Source organism: Hoplias malabaricus, chromosome 3 (genome assembly GCF_029633855.1).
Source record: "Hoplias malabaricus isolate fHopMal1 chromosome 3, fHopMal1.hap1, whole genome shotgun sequence".
NCBI lineage: Eukaryota > Metazoa > Chordata > Actinopteri > Characiformes > Erythrinidae > Hoplias > Hoplias malabaricus.
The window spans coordinates 21,753,302-21,771,105 of NC_089802.1; the positions used below are offsets into that span (position 1 = coordinate 21,753,302).

General features: G+C 38.3%; 1 protein-coding gene across 2 annotated transcripts in view; it reads left to right on the forward strand.

The window, feature by feature from the left end:
• The first annotated feature begins 3,156 nt into the window (after positions 1 to 3,156).
• Positions 3,157 to 17,804, forward strand: part of fam20cb (FAM20C golgi associated secretory pathway kinase b) — a 74,196-nt gene continuing 59,548 nt past the window's right edge. For both annotated transcript variants that reach the window (XM_066665803.1, XM_066665802.1), the window contains exons 1-3: positions 3,157 to 4,725; positions 5,396 to 5,574; positions 8,213 to 8,291. In XM_066665803.1, coding sequence (XP_066521900.1) covers positions 4,196 to 4,725; positions 5,396 to 5,574; positions 8,213 to 8,291 — 788 coding nt within the window. In that variant the 5' untranslated portion in view covers positions 3,157 to 4,195. The remainder of the gene's footprint in view (positions 4,726 to 5,395; positions 5,575 to 8,212; positions 8,292 to 17,804) is intronic.

Genomic DNA, 17,804 nt, shown 5'->3' on the forward strand with positions numbered 1-17,804 from the left:
TCCATTACAGAAAATACTTTAAAGTGCCACGGTTAATTTATAAATCAGTTAATGAATCAGGCACTGAATACAGTTGTGATATTTTTAGAGATAATGAGCCAATTTGGTTGCTCAAATCCACAAGCTCAGACCTAGAGTTCAGACTAAGCACGGTGTAGCAGTGTTTAGTTGTTATACCACACACATCTGGAACAAATTGCCAGATGTTAAAGTGTCCCAACTGCAACACTCTATAAATCCAGATTAAAAACACTTCTCTTTTCATGTGCCTATGCCTGAGCTTTAGTACTTAAACTTTTATTGCACTGTGAATAGTTTTATATGTTTTTTTATGATCTAATTCTTTTTTAATATAGATTTTTTGCACTATTTAAGCGTTTTCACTTATATTTAACTCATTAAATTCCTTAGTCATGTTTTAACTTTATGTTTTATAACTGTGAGAGAAGACTGGTTACTGTAGTAGTTCTGTCAACTTTTTATTTCTTTTTTTATGTTTCCTAAATTTGAATTATTTTATTGTTTTACTGTAACGTCTCTTTACTGTCCCTATACTGTTCTTGTCAAGCCATTTTATTTTATGAAATATAATTATGCTTGCCTTGTCTTGTCTCTACAGCACAGTACTGCAGGTCTTTATAGTCCTCTTGCCAAGCATTGATGCCTGGCATTAAAACCTGTAGACTCCTCAGACTCATGTGCAGCTACTTCAAAGCATCCCATTTCATTTGATTCTCAGCTTTCCTGTCTGGGTGGAGTTCTGTGTGTTCTCTTCATGTCTGCATGGGTTTCTTTCGGGTGCTCCGGTTTCCTCCCAATAGTCCATATACACACATTGGTAGGTACTCAAAAGTGTCCAGAGTGTGTGAGTGAATATGTGAGTGTGTGTCGCCCTGAGAAGGACTGGGGTATGTGAGTGTGTGTGTGTGTGTGTGTGTATGTGTGTGTTCTGCCCTGTGATTCCAGACCCACTGCAACTTTGATCTGTATAAATGGTTTAAGACAATATATGAATGTTTGTGTTTAAATAAGAACAAAATAAAGTACACAAATAAAAATATATACAATTTATAGCAAATATATCACAAATTGTTTGTGGTGTAACTTTTGCTTTGCTAATATTAACTATAAATTTTAAGGTTTAAATATTATCTGTATGTTTTAATAATACTGCAGTAGCACCTAAATAATACCTTGACCATGTTGGTCACCGATAGCTGATTTTTTTCATATTCTCACCTCCCTTGTCTCGAAAGAGGGCCTGTGGGGAGCGGTTCTGGTTAGGTTGCGGCTTTTCCCAGAGAAAGCTGGTAGTTATGACTGTAGCAAAGATGGGAGCTGCATCCAAGGTTTCTCAGCCTGAGAGAATAAATAGAAGCTTTACTGACACCGGGGTAAGAAACAGAGGAGCTTTTTTTTTTCTTTCATTTTTTTTGTTGCTGAAACCCAAGCCTGTTTTAGATCAATGCACATTTATCTGGGTTGACCTCAGGTGGTCACCCTACCTCAAAGGATCCTTAGTGAGGGAAATGCACACGCCACAAACAAGCATGACATTGTGTTTGTGTGGTCTGCATCTCTGTCAAACAACAAAGACTCTCCTGACACACCAGGACATTGTCTTCTGGTTGAGGACTTTCAGTAGTTACTGTGATAAACAGATATCTTCAGGAATCTACAGACAATTATTCAGCCATTCATGGTCTGTAACTGCTCATTCACCTCAGGGAATCTGCAAAAAAATATAATTTAAACAGTGTATACTCAAATACACACTGCAGATTTACAGTAAAATTCACTTTTAGTCATATAAAATATTAAATTCTGGTGGTTAAGCTTGTAATATTTTAGCCTAACTATAACATATTAATTAATTGATTCATTGATTGTCTGTAACTGTTTATCCAGGTCAGGGACACAGTCACGAATGATGTTCACACACAGTGGAAAAAAGGGTTCAGTTACAGAGTTCTGGACACAGTGTCTGTGTGTGTGTTTTATGCTACTATATATTACTATCTATATTACATACTATATATATTAGCTATTACTATATACTGTGATGTATTTTATTTGCAGTGAGATATCATATGCTAATATCCTAATTCATCAATGGGCTGTTATTGATGATATTACTGAACCAACACTCTGCTGCCGTGCCAGTGCTGTGCTGAGAACGATCTGCCATCACTATTTAGGACTGAAACAGACCCACAGTCCAAAATCACACGTTGAAATGTGGATTGGCGACTCAAAAAGTGTCCGTAGGTGTGAATGTGTGTGTGTGTTGCCCTGTGAAGGACTGGCGCCCTGTCCAGGGTGTATTCTCGCCTTGCGCCCAATGATTCCAGGTAGGCTCTGGACCCACCGCGACCCTGAACTGCATAAGCGGTTACAGATAATGAATGAATGAATGAATAAAATCTAAAACCTAGACATCCAGTTTTGGTCACAGGGTACTGCACACAGGACGCTGTTGGCTGGATATATTTGGTTAGTGGAATATTCTCAGCTATTCCCAGGTCATTTGTGTGTTATTCATTCATTCATTGTCTGTAACCACTTATCTAGTTTAGGGTCGCAGTGGGAACTGAACCTTCCCCGAGTCACTCAGCACAAGGTTGGAACATCTGAGTGTTATGGCTGTTTGAATCACAAAATATAAAAGCATATGAAATATACTTGCGAAGTAATCTTTCAAAAGGGTGCCTTTTGAACATTTTTAGTGGAAGAGGTTAATGTCGAGTGCAAAAAAATTAAATAACTGAAATAATGATTTTTTTGATAGCCATTGCTCAGTTTTATATACTTGTTTTTAATGTTCTCTGTGTTTGACTGAACTGAAAAATGTACAGCATACTTAGGGCACAGGATGTATAACAGCCAGAGGCCAGAACTTATTCCGACCTTCTTGTCTGAGAGTAACCGTGTGTGAGAGTGTGAGTGAGACGCCCTCTTCTTGCGCAGTTTGGAGTTGCAGAAGTAAGCTCTGCCTGACTGATTTCTGCCCTTACAGCTTGTGTTTTTAGTGGGTGAAGACTCAGCCAATCCTGTCTGAGTGACGCTGTAGCAGCTCCACCACTCGCACACACACATATAGGCTTCTCATACACTCATACACACACCCACTCATAAGGCAGCACTCATTCGGGAAGAGCAGCAGCTGAGGACATACACACATACAAACGCACTCGCTCCCCCCTCTCTCTCTCCGCTTTTCAGAGGAACACTTTCCACGTTTTTCTCGGACGGCGGGGCTGAATCTACGTGTGAGAAATGTAAAACTCACTGGGGGAATGGTTTGGTTTTGCTCGAGGAGGGATGCCGCGAATTTCTATATCAGCTGCTTCCGTTGTTTAACGGCTAACGGCGTACTCGCGCGCTGAACTGCAACTCGATTCGCGTAGAACCGGAGTAAAAACGGGTAAAAAACGGACTTAAACTGCGAATTGTCATACAGCTGATTCTCCCAGGAGCCAACGGCTGAATTGGTGGACTTCACTAAAGACTGCGTACAGTCTAAACAAACAGGCTACAGGCTCAGCGGCTTTAGAGAGCGGCTAAATCACAGCATTTCAGAAAAGAGACGACGAATAGACTAAACAACCAGGATAGACACAACGGCAAGAACAGTATCGACAAACCTGGACTTCACTAAAGAAACAACGGCTAAAAAACGTTTGCTAAGTCTATATTCTGGACTGAAGTAAACATTCTCAATAACGTCCGACCCCTCATCTACTTCCAGCAGGTTATCAGTGCGCGGGGCAGTTCTGGAGCACTCCGGAGGTTTCCACGTCTTCTCCAGAACTTATTAAGTCAGTATGGTGCACGTTTAGACACTGTTCAACGCCAGCAAATCTGTCTTCCTCCTCCTCCTGCCTACAAGACTCTTCAGAACTCGTCTCGTCCTGGATTATACGCTGCTCTCAGCTTGATAATTTTCAGTTGAGTGATTTTTAAAAAGACATTCTTCCTCACAACACCCCCGCCCTCGCCCCCCCCTTTGATCCTGGAGAGCGTGCATCATCACCATCATCAACGTCATCATCATCATCATCCCCACCATCAACAGCAGCAGCAGCAGCAGCATGGCCCGTGCGCGCTCGCGTTGCCGCTGAGGGCGGGCGCGCGCCTCGTGCGCTCCCTGTGCCATGTTCTAGTGCGCGCGCTCGCGCTCCCGCACCGCGCAGACATGATTGTGTTTCGCAGGTTCCGCGTGCTTGTGCTCACCGTCTTCCTCGTCGCCTGCAGCGTGCACGTCGTCATCGACCTGCTGCCCCGTCTGGAGGGACGCGAGGCCGGCGCGAGCGGTAGCGGACCACAGCAGACTTCCGCCGCGTGCGCGTGCCCGCGCGGCCCCGCCGAAGAATCGCGCGGCTGGGCTGCGTGGCCCAACAAGCACACGCTCAGACTGCTGCAGGACTTTAGCAACAACCTAACCTCACACTCGCGCGAAAAGACGGCCGAGGCGCCGAGCAGGCTGGCCATTCAGTCGCAGAAACAGAACCAGAGGCCGAGACCGGACGGCCACGAGAGGAGAGCAGGGGCCAAAGAGACCACCGCCTTCAGCCGAAAAGCTGCGGCTAAAGGCTCGAGACTGCACGCGCTCTTCGAGCATCCGCTGTATCAAAGACCCCTGCCCACACTTACCGAGGAGGACACTCTCTTTAACGTCAACACTGACATCAGATTTGACCCAAAAGCTGCCGAGAACCATGAATGGTCAGGGGCCTGTCACACAGATATATATATATATCTTTCTCTCTCTCTCTGTCTCTCTCAGTTCATAGTCTCAGAAAAACTCACTGTGGTGGTACCCTCAAGGGTACATCACCATATTTCTACTCCAGGTTTTTATTTTGCTTTCTTGTTTCTTATGACAATAGTTTCTTATGACAACTAACAAGTATTTCTGGATAAATTATAATTCTTAATTTCGATTGATACAATATAATTCCAATATCGATATGAACAATATAAAAGCCAAAGAAGAACTGCCAAGAACAAAAAAGAAACATGACATCACCATCAAAGAGAAACATCATGGCTTTGTGAAAATGTGTGCTATAAACTGTAGGCAGCACTCTGTAATTAATGTTGGTCACTGACAGATGCTGTAAAATAATGTATATTGCAATACTCAAAATGTGTTTAAAAATGTTATTGAAACATTTAATATTGCGATATATATCAATATTCAAATTATTGTCCAGCCCTATTAACCTTTAGGGAAAACAACTAGGCTTTAAAGTTACTGCTGTACCTTGAGAGGTTTAGCTATGTTATATTCACCACAGACTAACTTTAACACCCTAACTTGGGACATATGTGAATGCGTCTATTAAACGAGTGTGTGTGTCTGTGTGTGTGTGTGGGTGCGTGTTCTTCACAGGCATGGTCAGGAGAAGGATGGAGGAGATTATGCTCCCACAGGTGATTTCTCCCCAGATTCTTATCCAAACTGGCTCCGTTTTCACATAGGGATAAATCGCTATGAGCTCTACTCCAGACACAATCCAGTCATCGATGCCATGCTCAAGGACTTGGTTTCCCAGAAAATCACTAGCGTCGGTAAGTCAGGCTTTACCATTTTAGTATCATTTAGCATAAATACATTGGTCGGGTAACATGAGATGTTTGTGATATGCATTAATTGATCTAGATATGCTTGAAAATCACAGATGGTGATAAGAGTGTTTTGCTGTTTGTTTAAAAAAAAACTATTTTGGAATAAAATTACACTGGTTTTACCACAGTGTGCTTTTAAGGGTAGTTGAGACTTCATTGATGCCTAAGAAAATTGCAGCATTGCAATAACAGACATACTACACACAGGTATGCATAATTTAGTCAACAATTGAGTAGGTGGAGGATATAAAGTACTTCTTAAAAGTAATGAGCCAAAAGAAAAAAAAGAAATATGTATATGAGGTATGCTATACATTATATTATACACTGAACAATCACAGCATTATGAACACCTACCTTGTACCTACACTCTTTGTCCATTTTATCAGCTCCACTGACCATACAGGAGCACATTGTAACTCTACAATTACAGACTGTAGTCCACCTACTTCTCTGCATCCTTTACTATCCCCATTTCACCCTGCCCTTCAATGGACCCCCAGAGGAGCAGGTATGATTTGGAAGGTGGATTATTCTCAGTGCTGCTGTGACACTGACATGGTGGTGATATGTTAGTGTGTTCTGTGCTGGTAAGAGTGGATCAGGTACAGCAGTGCTACTGGAGTTTTTAAACACTGCACTCACTGTCCAGAGCAACAGGTGGACAACAGTCTGTAATTGTAGATGTACAGAGTGCTCCTCAATGATCAGTGGAGCTGATAAAATGGACATTGAGGACAGATACAAGGTAGGTGTTCCAAATCCAGTGATTGTTTAGTTTGTATACATGTGACAAATGGTATTACATTAATAAAGGTATAAGGTAGTAAACTGAAAAGTTATTACCATCGCTAGTATTTAATTTAAAGTGAAAGTGTCAACAGTAGCAGGTTCGTTATTTACTGTGTTTATTTAACCTTGTCACGCCAAGAGTTTACTGATGAGTTTTAAATAAATTGAACTGTAATTGTAATATGGCGACAGTGTTTTGTTTGTATCACTTCAACTAAGATCAATCACAAATACTAGGAAGAGGGAATTCATCCATGTTATTACACATGCTAAACAATTGATATTAAACTATGACATATATCTTATCAGTGCATTGGCTTTGTTATTTGCTTAATTTTGTTTAAATATCAAGTACCAATGTATTTTTTAGACGTGGTTTCCAAATGTTTGTGATATTCACCAACAACTCCTATGTTTTACACCCAGCTGAGTAGTTGCATAATGTAGCAGTGATTGGTAAGGTGGTGTTTTACTGGTGCCTACACACAGCCCTGAGTAGAATACTTTATAGTATCCAGGAGAAAAAAATTAAATGGGATCAAACATACACTATCAGGTACTTTCTTTTATTCTCTATGAGGAAGGATAGAAATTCCCATAATCAAACTTTGTTTGGGTTGAATGGCCTGTTTGGTTACTTGTCCTTGGCATCACTCTTTGTGAATTAGCTGTTTATGATTGCTCTTAGCTATTCTGTATAGAGAAGCCTCTTTGCTGAGGCCTTATCAGCTCGCCCCCAAAGGAATAGAGTGTCTGTCCATAACACATTTACTGGCTTTCTGTTTTCAGCCTCAAGTAATCAGCTACATGTTATTTACTATCTGCACAGTGAAGGGGGCAGAATCTTTTGACTTCAATAACATGCAGTAAATGTTTGACTGAAATCGCATTGTGGGTGACGAATGCTGTTAGGTCTTTCAATGGGGTTGAAAAAGCTACAAAAATTGCAGCCAACTTTGCAGTAATGTTTTTTACTGGTAAACAGTTACAGTGGAGGCTAAATGTTTACACATAAAAAGCTAAAATTTAATTAAACTAATTGTAATTTAATGTTTCACTACTTATTTCAACATATTTCAAGTCATTATGTTTTATGTATTAGTCATATATGTATAAATACTTTATTTCCACAAAGAGACTTTATTTCAGGTTTTATTTACTGTATAAGATTTTCAGTGGATCAGAAGTTTGCATGAATTTATTAATATTTGGTGGCTTGGCCTTTTATTTCCTTAACTTGAATCAAATCCTTGCACAAAATATTTTCTGGAATTCTTCCTGAGAGAACAGCTGTGATTCAGTTCAAGTCTTTTGGCATCCTTGTTCAAACATGCTTTTTCAGTTTAGCCCACAACTTTTATGGTATTCAGGCCAGGCATTTACAATGACCATTCCAATACATTCACCCTGTGGTCCTTAAGCCATTTTGTCACAACTTTGAAGGTGTAATGTTCACCCAGACAAGAAGGCATGTCCTAAGATGGTATAATTAACAGCCCTCCCCCCCCCCCCCCAAAAAAAAAGCAGAAAACAAAAGAAAATTGTTATGCAACTTGATTAAACTACAAATGTGACATAAACTGACAAGAAGACAAGAAACATAGAGCTAACACGGAGAAAAGCAAACACAGTCGAACAGTTACTTTCACTTTTACAAACGTACAAACTATCAAGTTAATGTCTGAATGAACTCAGCTACGTTCTCTTCATTCTCAGGCTGGAAGATCTAGATTTTATTATGAAACCATGTTCGTTTTTGACGTATCATCACTCTCAATTTTTTCTGCAGCCATGAAGTCTGGAGGCACTCAGCTGAAACTCATCATGACATTCCAAAACTATGGCCAGGCACTCTTCAAACCTATGAAGTAAGTTTGCTGTAAATGCTGTGTATGTGTGTCTGTATATGGTTTTTGATATAAGCTGTTTAAGGTGATATCTGCCCAGGGAAACAAAATAATGGTATTGGAGGAATGACTGCACCTCAACTTTGAGTGAAATTGTTGCAAGTATGGATTTGGCAACGGTTATGGTTGAGTTTAATCTGCCACTAAGGATCATGTCTACATTTTTAAAGATGTTCTGGTGCGGGGGGCATATTCTTAGCACTGGTGCTCCTTTATTGTTTAGATAACAGTTCAATTGTATCCAGTTCTGGGCAAATATTAAATGATTTTAGGTGCCCTCCGGTGTGGGTACAGGGGGTGGTTAATTTCGATATATATATATATATATATATATATATATAAGTATATATGGCAGGATTACCTTTTGTAAATTTAAAAGTCCCCAGTGCAAATAAAAGCAATCTCCTTTTAATTTTCAGAGGCTATAAATGGCAGTAGCCATATCAGCTCACTGTCAGATTCCATTCTGTTTGTTCCTACACATAGTTCCATACACTAGACAGGGGAGGTGGCCACACTGGTGAAAGTGTTCTAAGTGTTCTAGATTTCTGTAATGTAGTCTGTTTAGGTGGACCCCAGGATTTATGATTGGTACCATCAGAAATGTGTGCAGGTTCCTCATTATATGGTAACAAATTTCCTTAAGCTAGGCCTACACCACATGAGTTTACAGTCCTAATTGATTTTGAAAAATAGAGGATTTTACACTTGCTTCCATTTTTTCCCCACATTATGACTTGTCTTCTAGTCATAAAAGAGCACACAGTAGGTGATTAGACAAAGATTGGGTACCACACATTTAGCCAGTGTCATAAAGGCTCAGGCTAATTATTTCCCAAATTTCAAGAGAAGGAATGAAGAGAATGAATGCGTGGTTGTGGTAGTTAAATGACATTATACTGACACTCATGTGCTTGCCAGTTTTTGACTAGTAGCTTCTCCATCTCTGTGGTCCACTGGATGGGTGCAGTGCCTGTGCATCTGTTCCATCATTTTTATTATTTAATAGGTTTAGGTTAGGTTAGGTTTGTTATTAGCTATTACCTGAATCACTCGCCCATTTACATTGCTGATAATTTCACACTACAGGATGCAGAGTACATTTTAAAATATCATAAAAATCAGACATGTTTGAAAATATCAGAAGGACTCCAATCCCCTCAGAGCGAGAGATTCAATCGTTTCTCTTCTCACTACCAGAGCATCTGTGACGTCAATCACTTTAGATCAAGCTTCCGACCTGAAAAATTGCTTCAGAGTGTGAAAATTTGTCAAATATTATAAATACAGCCAAATGTTATGTTTAATTATAGCAGTTACAGCAACACTGCCTGGCATGAGAATTTGAATTTGTTTTCACATCAGAACAGCAAGGTGTTCTTCTTTATGCAAACAGTCAGCTCTCATTTGTATTCTGATATATTAATGAGGAACCGGCTTTATCTGATTTTTCAGATATGTATGAAATGGTCATGTTAAAAAATTTGAAAGAGAATAATAATTGTAACTGTAAATATCGATATCTGCATTTATATACCTTCATTTGGCTAAGAACACATACCAGGTTTCAAACTGCATGCTGCAATTTGAGTAGACAAATAAGTTTCCCACAAAAGAGGTTTCATTGGAGATGTGTCGGGTTTGTGCTTAGGGACAGATGAGAACAATGGGCCTTTGCTTAGAAGCAACAGAGATAAATGTTATTAGAGTGCAGGGATCTGCATGCAGTCTGGTGTTGCTATAATTAGCACAAAGCAAACAAGCAAGTCCTGCTTCCTTTAGAAGCTGGACCTCTTTCCCAAGCTTTATTTTTAAGATCAGTAATTTCTAGCTAAAACCTCTCATAATACACTGCTGTGTTTTCCCTGTGGTTCAGAAGTTCAATATGTTTTGCTTTAATTCAGTCCAGAAGGTCCAGCTTGTACCCTGTTGAAAATAAAGAAGCAGAAAGGGGTTTTCGCAGTAGTTTAAAGGCAAAGGCTGGATATTTAAATGCAATAGGTTGCGCAGTATGTGGTGAATGAGTCATATATATATATATATATATATATATATATATATATATATATATATATATATATATATATATATATATATATATATATATATTTTTTTTTTTTTTGTTCTTGTTGAGATGACCAGGCAGGCTACTGTCATTATACCACGGTCTGCATCTTTGCTAGTGAAATTAGCAACTCCTCCAGCATGACCAAACAGTATCTTACATCCGTCTGTCTACGCAGATTTCTCTTCATCACTCACAGAGTAGAACAAAAGCAGAACTTACCCTATTACCTCAACCCTTCCAGTATAGACATGCCTAGTTGCAACATATGTGGCGTAATAAAGCAGATTGCTAAAGATGATTCATGTCTGTATGCCCATGTTTGTAATGATAGTTCACTTCAGCTTGGCCGCAAGTGATTTCATAAAGAGCTGAAATCCCCTGAACGGCTTTGATTGAGACATTCTCTTATGGAAATATTTTTCTTCAGGAACTTCTTTCCTATATCTGGTTTACAGGGATAACTTGATTAACATGATATTTTGGATATTCCTTTATAGCTTCTGCACAACAAGAATGATACCACATCACACCTTATTGTGCTAAAATGAATTTGGATTGGTGAATGGAAATTGGAGGATCTGTAAGCCATATATCGCTGACAGAAATAAAACAATAGAGAGAGAGAGAGACAGAGAGAAAAGCACAATTATACAATTGTTCTCTGGTGCCTCCTTTGTTTGACATCATCTTTCAGAGACCATGTGACTGGCACACATACATTTACCATGTATCATGGTAAATAAAAAAATATATATTTTTTTTTCTGAAAAGTCTTCATTAACAACAATTGGCCTTTCCATGTTCCCAAAAGAAAGAACTCTACAGAACCTTTGCAAAAATTTCACTTTTGAATTCAGTAAGGACAGAATTTCTCCCCAAATATTTGTCAGAGTGTATTCATACTGAGTGTATTCATTCATTGTCTGTAACTGCTCATCCAATACAGGGTCACTGTGGGTCTGGAAGAGGCAGCAGTCCATTACAGGGCAACACACACATCATTTCACCTACCAATTTGTTTTTTGGACAGTGGGAGGATACCCACACAGACACAAGGAGAATACATCAAACTCCTCACAGTCAGTCACCTGGACTAGGGCTCAAAACCACAACCCCATACTAGAGCTGTGTGACAGCGCCACTACCTGTTGCACCACCGTGCTGCCCACAGAGTATATTACAAATCTCAATTTAAAAAAAGTGTGTCATTAAAACAGAAATCAGTTTTATAAAATTTAATTAAATTTGATTAAAAGCAGTATGAGGGGCCAGACATAATTAACGTGAATCATGACCAGAAACAGTACAGGATGAGTCAAAAGTTGCAAGACACCCTTTTGTTTCCTTGATTTGTCACATGACCACTTTCCCATTGGAAAAATTTGCCCTTGATCCAATATGGCGGCTCTCAAGGTGGCAGCCATGTTCTGGACATAGCCTATATAGGCCACCTCACCCATTACTTGCTGGGGTATTCAGATAAAAGGTTGTCCTGCGACTTTTGACTCAATGTGTATTAAATATACTGTAAGTGTTACGGACCTGGTTACATTTACACCAAAGGCCTGACAATTGTAATATGTCTTGGATTATATTAACAATCAAATGATTAAGGTACATTTGATATTTGGTCATGGAGCTGTGTTTTGCAGTATGGCGAATGTTGATTATATACAGAGGCAGAATGTTGGCTTTTTATCTCTTTCCATTGGGAGTACCATTGAAGTTGATCCTTTGTGTGACTGCTAAAGCTCCGACTCTCGGAGGAGTCACACAGCTTTAGCAGCACTGACGTGATTCATATATAATTAGCACTTCTTTAGTCACACAACAGGAGATTTAGGACAAATATACCACCACTGATTGCAGTGTTTTCATGAGTTGGGTCTCAGTGTAACTGTGCAACTCGGATTGTTTGACAGCTGAGGAATTGTAATAAAAGACTTCCAAAGGAATGGGTTTTGTGCACAAGTGAATGCTGGCTTATCAAATGAGAGGGCTGCAGATTTAGTTACATGTTTGGCATATAAACTAAATAAGTAAGAAAGAGAAAGTTTACCAAAAAACAAACAAACAAACAGAAAAACTGTTGGGTGATTCAAGCCAGCACTGACTGTTGACTTTACTTCAGTGTAATTTTTCTTCAGACCACAGGCAATTTTGGTGTAGCTGTCATCCAAAAGTCTTTTCATTTTGAGCCTTTGACAGAAAACACAATATTGTATGTGACATGCTGCAGTAACCAGAAGAATAAAAATACCTCCCAGCCAGCAAAGCAAACACTCTCATTGACTTCACACTGCACAACCCAAGTACTACTCAGTGATCACAGCTGAAATGAAATACTGCAACATAGATATATAGGCTATTGAAAAATGTAGCTTGATATTGGTGGGCAATGTTCATTACTCTAAATAAAAAAAAGACTTAAAACAGTTATTGACACATTAATTAGTGCATTGTGGTATAAACTGCACAGTAACTAGTATCAGCACAGTATTTAGATTTTTTTACTTTTATTTACTTTCACAGTCATCATGATTACTACTGTTTAGAATTTTAGAAAGTCCAGTTTCAAGCAACACAAAAACAAGCAATGATATGTATTGTTTATGATGAAAATGTTTTGGCACATGCTAGAGAAGACACGATATACACATTTCTGAAGCTATTTTTCTTGTCTTTTCACCTCTTTTTATGAGGCAAGGTTGTTGTCTTGGTTGCTGTCGTCGATGCGTTGTTTTTTACGAATGTCTTTCATCCTAGGGTATGAATGGCTGATGAACTGCAGAGGTCTGTTCATTCCAAAGGTTAAGGATGTGCACCCATTTGGTAGATGTGTCATTGTAGTTGTGACCTTAAAGCAGATCTGAAGGTGTACTTTTAAGGTCATGCCTTGTAAATGGAGATATCTATGGTGGATTAAATGCCATGTGATGTATGACTCAATGCTAGTTCATATTTTTATTGGCTTTATTTTATACTTGTCTTGATACTGAGAGACATTCAGACCCACATTTAAAAAGTGAGGCAGTGAATTTTCTTGATTTGTTTTCATGAGTGAACTACACATCAACTGTGGCCAAAAGAGTGTATTGAAACAAAAAATTATATTGGTCTGGAATAGGGGTGGGCAATATGGCAAAAATACATGATCACAATTTTTTTGCAGTATCACGATTTTATCACAATTCTTTATCATGCTGGTTTTTAACCTCGACACTCCAGGCCTTTTTTCCATTTTCCACCTGAAATTACATAAACCAATCTTGAGGCAGTGAATCAGCTAGAGGACATTTTATGATGTAATGATAATGAAAAGTTTTCAAAATTGTAAAAAATATTAAAAACGAATCTTTAGTGGTCAAAACATCAATGACCCTGATGACCCCAACCTCTTCATAAGGAAAATTATTAATTTTACTGCAGAAATTTTTTTTATTATGTATGCATAATGGCAACATCTTAAAATATTTTTCTTCTAATCTCATGTACCTCTCCAAATGGCCTTTTACCCTCACCAAACAGGTTTTTTATTTTCTGACCTCACCAAATTTTGTTTAGATATTTACTCTTGATTGCAACCCAGTGCCATTCCCTTTTAAGGACAGCCATTGTGGAAAGAGGGGGGTTTAACCTGAATGGCTTTATAAAAAATATGAACTTCCATACTTTCATTAATTTTTGTTCATAACTTTCCTGGAAAGGTATATTTTGATTAAAGATATTTATTTTTTGAGTGGAATTTAAGATAAAATAGAAAAAATGTAATGAAAAGCATTCTAAGCTTTAATATGGTAATTTTGGCTGCCTTTATTCGATCATGGACAAGAAGTTTTTTGTCGCCGCCATTTTGCCAGTCAACTGTGGCCAAGGCTTTACTGGAACTATTAAATTCTGAGCATTTTCTTTTTGCTCATTTCCTTTACCAGTGAAAAAATTATATTGTGTTGATTGCTTCAGTACTAAGTCCCACTATGAAAATATTAAACACGCTACCATTAGGGAAGATTTTAAATTCTGAATTTCATCCTTAGGGCTTTAAAGAGCTTGACATACTGAATAACACCATACATTTCTGAAATATATTTTCTGGTTTTACTTTAGTACCCAAAAGTGGAGTTGTTTCATTAAGAAAGCACAATATTGTTATATATATATATATATTTAGGTTGAACGATTGCTTTGGTTAAGAATATGTCAAGCTCTGATAATATACATTATAACATAACTTCACCATTGTTATCACCACTGCCTAAATTTTTAATATATTTGTAAGATGGCCACTGTGTATGCCAAACAAGAAGAGCACACCTGATTCCATTTAATCAGTCTGTCTTGGTCTGTTGTGCTGTGATTGTGCTGTGAACTGCCTGTCGTTGTGGGCACGAATGGGGCTAGTAAATAGTGTGCTTTGCTAAGGAAAAGCACTTTGGAGATTTTGCTTGTATGAACTTAAAACTGCAGCGGATTGAATGTGCATTGTAGCATAATATAACAATCTCCCTGTGATGGTGTATCATGGACATATTCTTATCCGTCACAATCTGATATTTTCATATTGTACACCCTTAGTTTGGAAATTATTTCTATATTTGATTCCAGCAAATCCATAAATGTCAAAATGTGTCTCATACTAGCAAGAACCATGAAACGTAGTGTGCTAACGTTGCGTCAAAGGAGAACAGCTCACACTGAGGACATCAGTGGAAACTGATAGTTTTATAACACGTAATTACTGTGAGGAGGTTTCCTTGGGGAATAATTAGCCCATAAAGAAGCAGAAGGTAAAAATACTGTGTTCACGGTTGTTTAAATTTTTTGATCATTTGTCTTAATTATAACAGTACAGGCGTGAGTTCAGAGGGTTCTTTTTTTTCTTATCTTCGATTCTTCTCAGTCGGACTAACTCTCTAATTGGCCCACTACATGTACCAACCCATCTGAACTGTGGCAGTATGATAGATAATTGAAGGACAACAAAAAGCACAACACCATAACCCTGTCAGCACAGGGAGCAGCTCAGGGCACTGAAACATGGCTTTGACATCTGTTGTGCAGCTTAGCTTAAAAAATCACAGCTTCATTTATTCTGTAGATCTCCAAGATGCCCCACAGACGCTTTGGAGCAGATCAGAGCAGGATATGAACTGCTTATCTGAATGGGCTCCAACTTCTTTTCACTTTGTGTTCTGGCCACTCGTGTTTGAGAACTGAAAGCATATGCAGTCAAAACAAATGGTCTCTCTAGCCTTGGTTTCAAATACCCACAGATCTCAACTTGTCTTTCTGTGTCTCTTCTTCTGCACGGGATCTCTCTTCACTTTCATTCTACATCTCTTAGTTCTTCTTGTTTTTTTAATTTATATTAGATTTACTCTCTCGTTCTCTAATTAGTTTTTTTCTTTCTAGGGTTGGATAGCATATATATATATTCATTCATTCATTCATTCATTCATTCATTATCTGTAACCGCTTATCCAATTCAGGGTCGCGGTGGGTCCAGAGCCTACCTGGAATCATCAGGCGCAAGGCGTGAATACACCCTGGAGGGGGCGCCAGTCCTTCACAGGGCAACACAGACATACACACATTCACTCACACACTCACACCTACGGACACTTTTGAGACACCAATCCACCTACCAATGTGTGTTTTTGGACTGTGGGAGGAAACCCGAGCACCCGGAGGAAACCCACGCGGACACGGGGAGAACACACCAACTCCTCACAGACAGTCACCCGGAGCGGGAATCTAACCCACAACCTCCAGGCCCCTATTTTAAGTTTCTTTCACAGACTGACGTTCATTGTAGGGCATTGCTGTTAGCTCTTTGCACTCATCACCAACAGGGTTATGTTTGATGCTGTTATGTTTGTTGTTTGCTGTGTGTCTTCATATTGTTCATATCTATATCAGAATTATATTATCAACCAAAAATAAGAAATGTATAGTGAAATAAATATTGTGAGATATTTATTTTATAAAAATAATATTTATTCTCAGTTCTTTTAACGTCTTTCTTATTTACAATTTTTTTTTTTGCTCTCATTCCTAATCTTTTTTTTTTTCCATCTCTCTTCCTATTTTGTTTTTCTGTTTTCTCTCTTCTCATTCTAACCTGTTATTCCCTGTTTTACTCAGGGTTCTTTTTAGTCTCCGTTTCTCTTATTTTCACATTTGAATTTTGCTCCTGGGGCTTCCCTTAGTGTAATTCATTTTTACAGCACTGTACTAGGACTGTGTCATATCGTATCGTGTGCAATAATATCGCAAAATTTTTTCAAACATAAAAAAAAATCAATATTGTGATAATCGTGATATTCTGACTTAATAAGGACATAATGACATCATTACACATAATACGGCATACATTCATTACGTGAGTCATTTAGGCACAGTGTCAGGTACGGTGGAAGTATGCTTCAAAGAATTTAAGTATTTGCTCCAAAAGAAGAATGACTTCAGTCATCCTTCAGGATGTGGTTTGGAAATAAAACATCAATATTCTATATATATTTTTTACAATGTCAGAACCTTAGAAATTTACGGTTGTTTACAAAATAAGAAAATGCTTACACATATATTTGTTATTCCTTCTGAATGTTTGAAATTGTTAGATTTGTATGAATGTAGTGTTATATATAATTAAATAATCTATAATATAAATTTAATTAAAATACAAATTAAATATATTATTACTTGAATATAAATAATATTAATATAACATTTGTTGCAATCCTTTGTTCTGGAAATAAATAAAAGTATTTTTCAGTGGTTTTTTTTTTCATATTGTCAAGAATATCGTTATCGCCAAAATACCCTGAAATATCGTGATATTATTTTAGGGCCATATCGCCCACCCTCTACACTGTACTGAAATACACTGGAGGGAGTGGGGTGGTAACCCTCCTCCAAAAGTTACATAGTTTAGTTTCTGCACTAATGAGCCCAAAGTAGTAATGACAGAGACTGTATTGTCCCTATTACAAGTCAGTGGAGCATCACAATTATTATAAAGCTGTAATTGTAAAGTAAAAAATATTACGTAGTGTTCCTTTAATCTTGCTCCTTCTCTACCTTCCTCTACCCCCCTTCTCTGTTTTTACACTTGCCTCCCTCCATTCTTTCCCATTTCCTGCTGTATTTTCTCTTGCTCGTCTTTCCTCTCTGTTCTTGCTCATTCTTCTCATTTGTCTCTTACCTGTCCTTCTGGACATAATCACCCTGTATGCTCCCTAACACTCTCTCTCCCATTTTAGTCTCTGTTTTGTATTTCTCACCTTTCATTTTAATAATTTTCTCATTTTCTCTCTAATGTTGTCTGTTTTATTCATCACTGTTCTCTCTCTCTCTCTCTCTGTATGTATGTTTATTGCTCTCTTGCCCCCAGCTCTTCCTCTGCC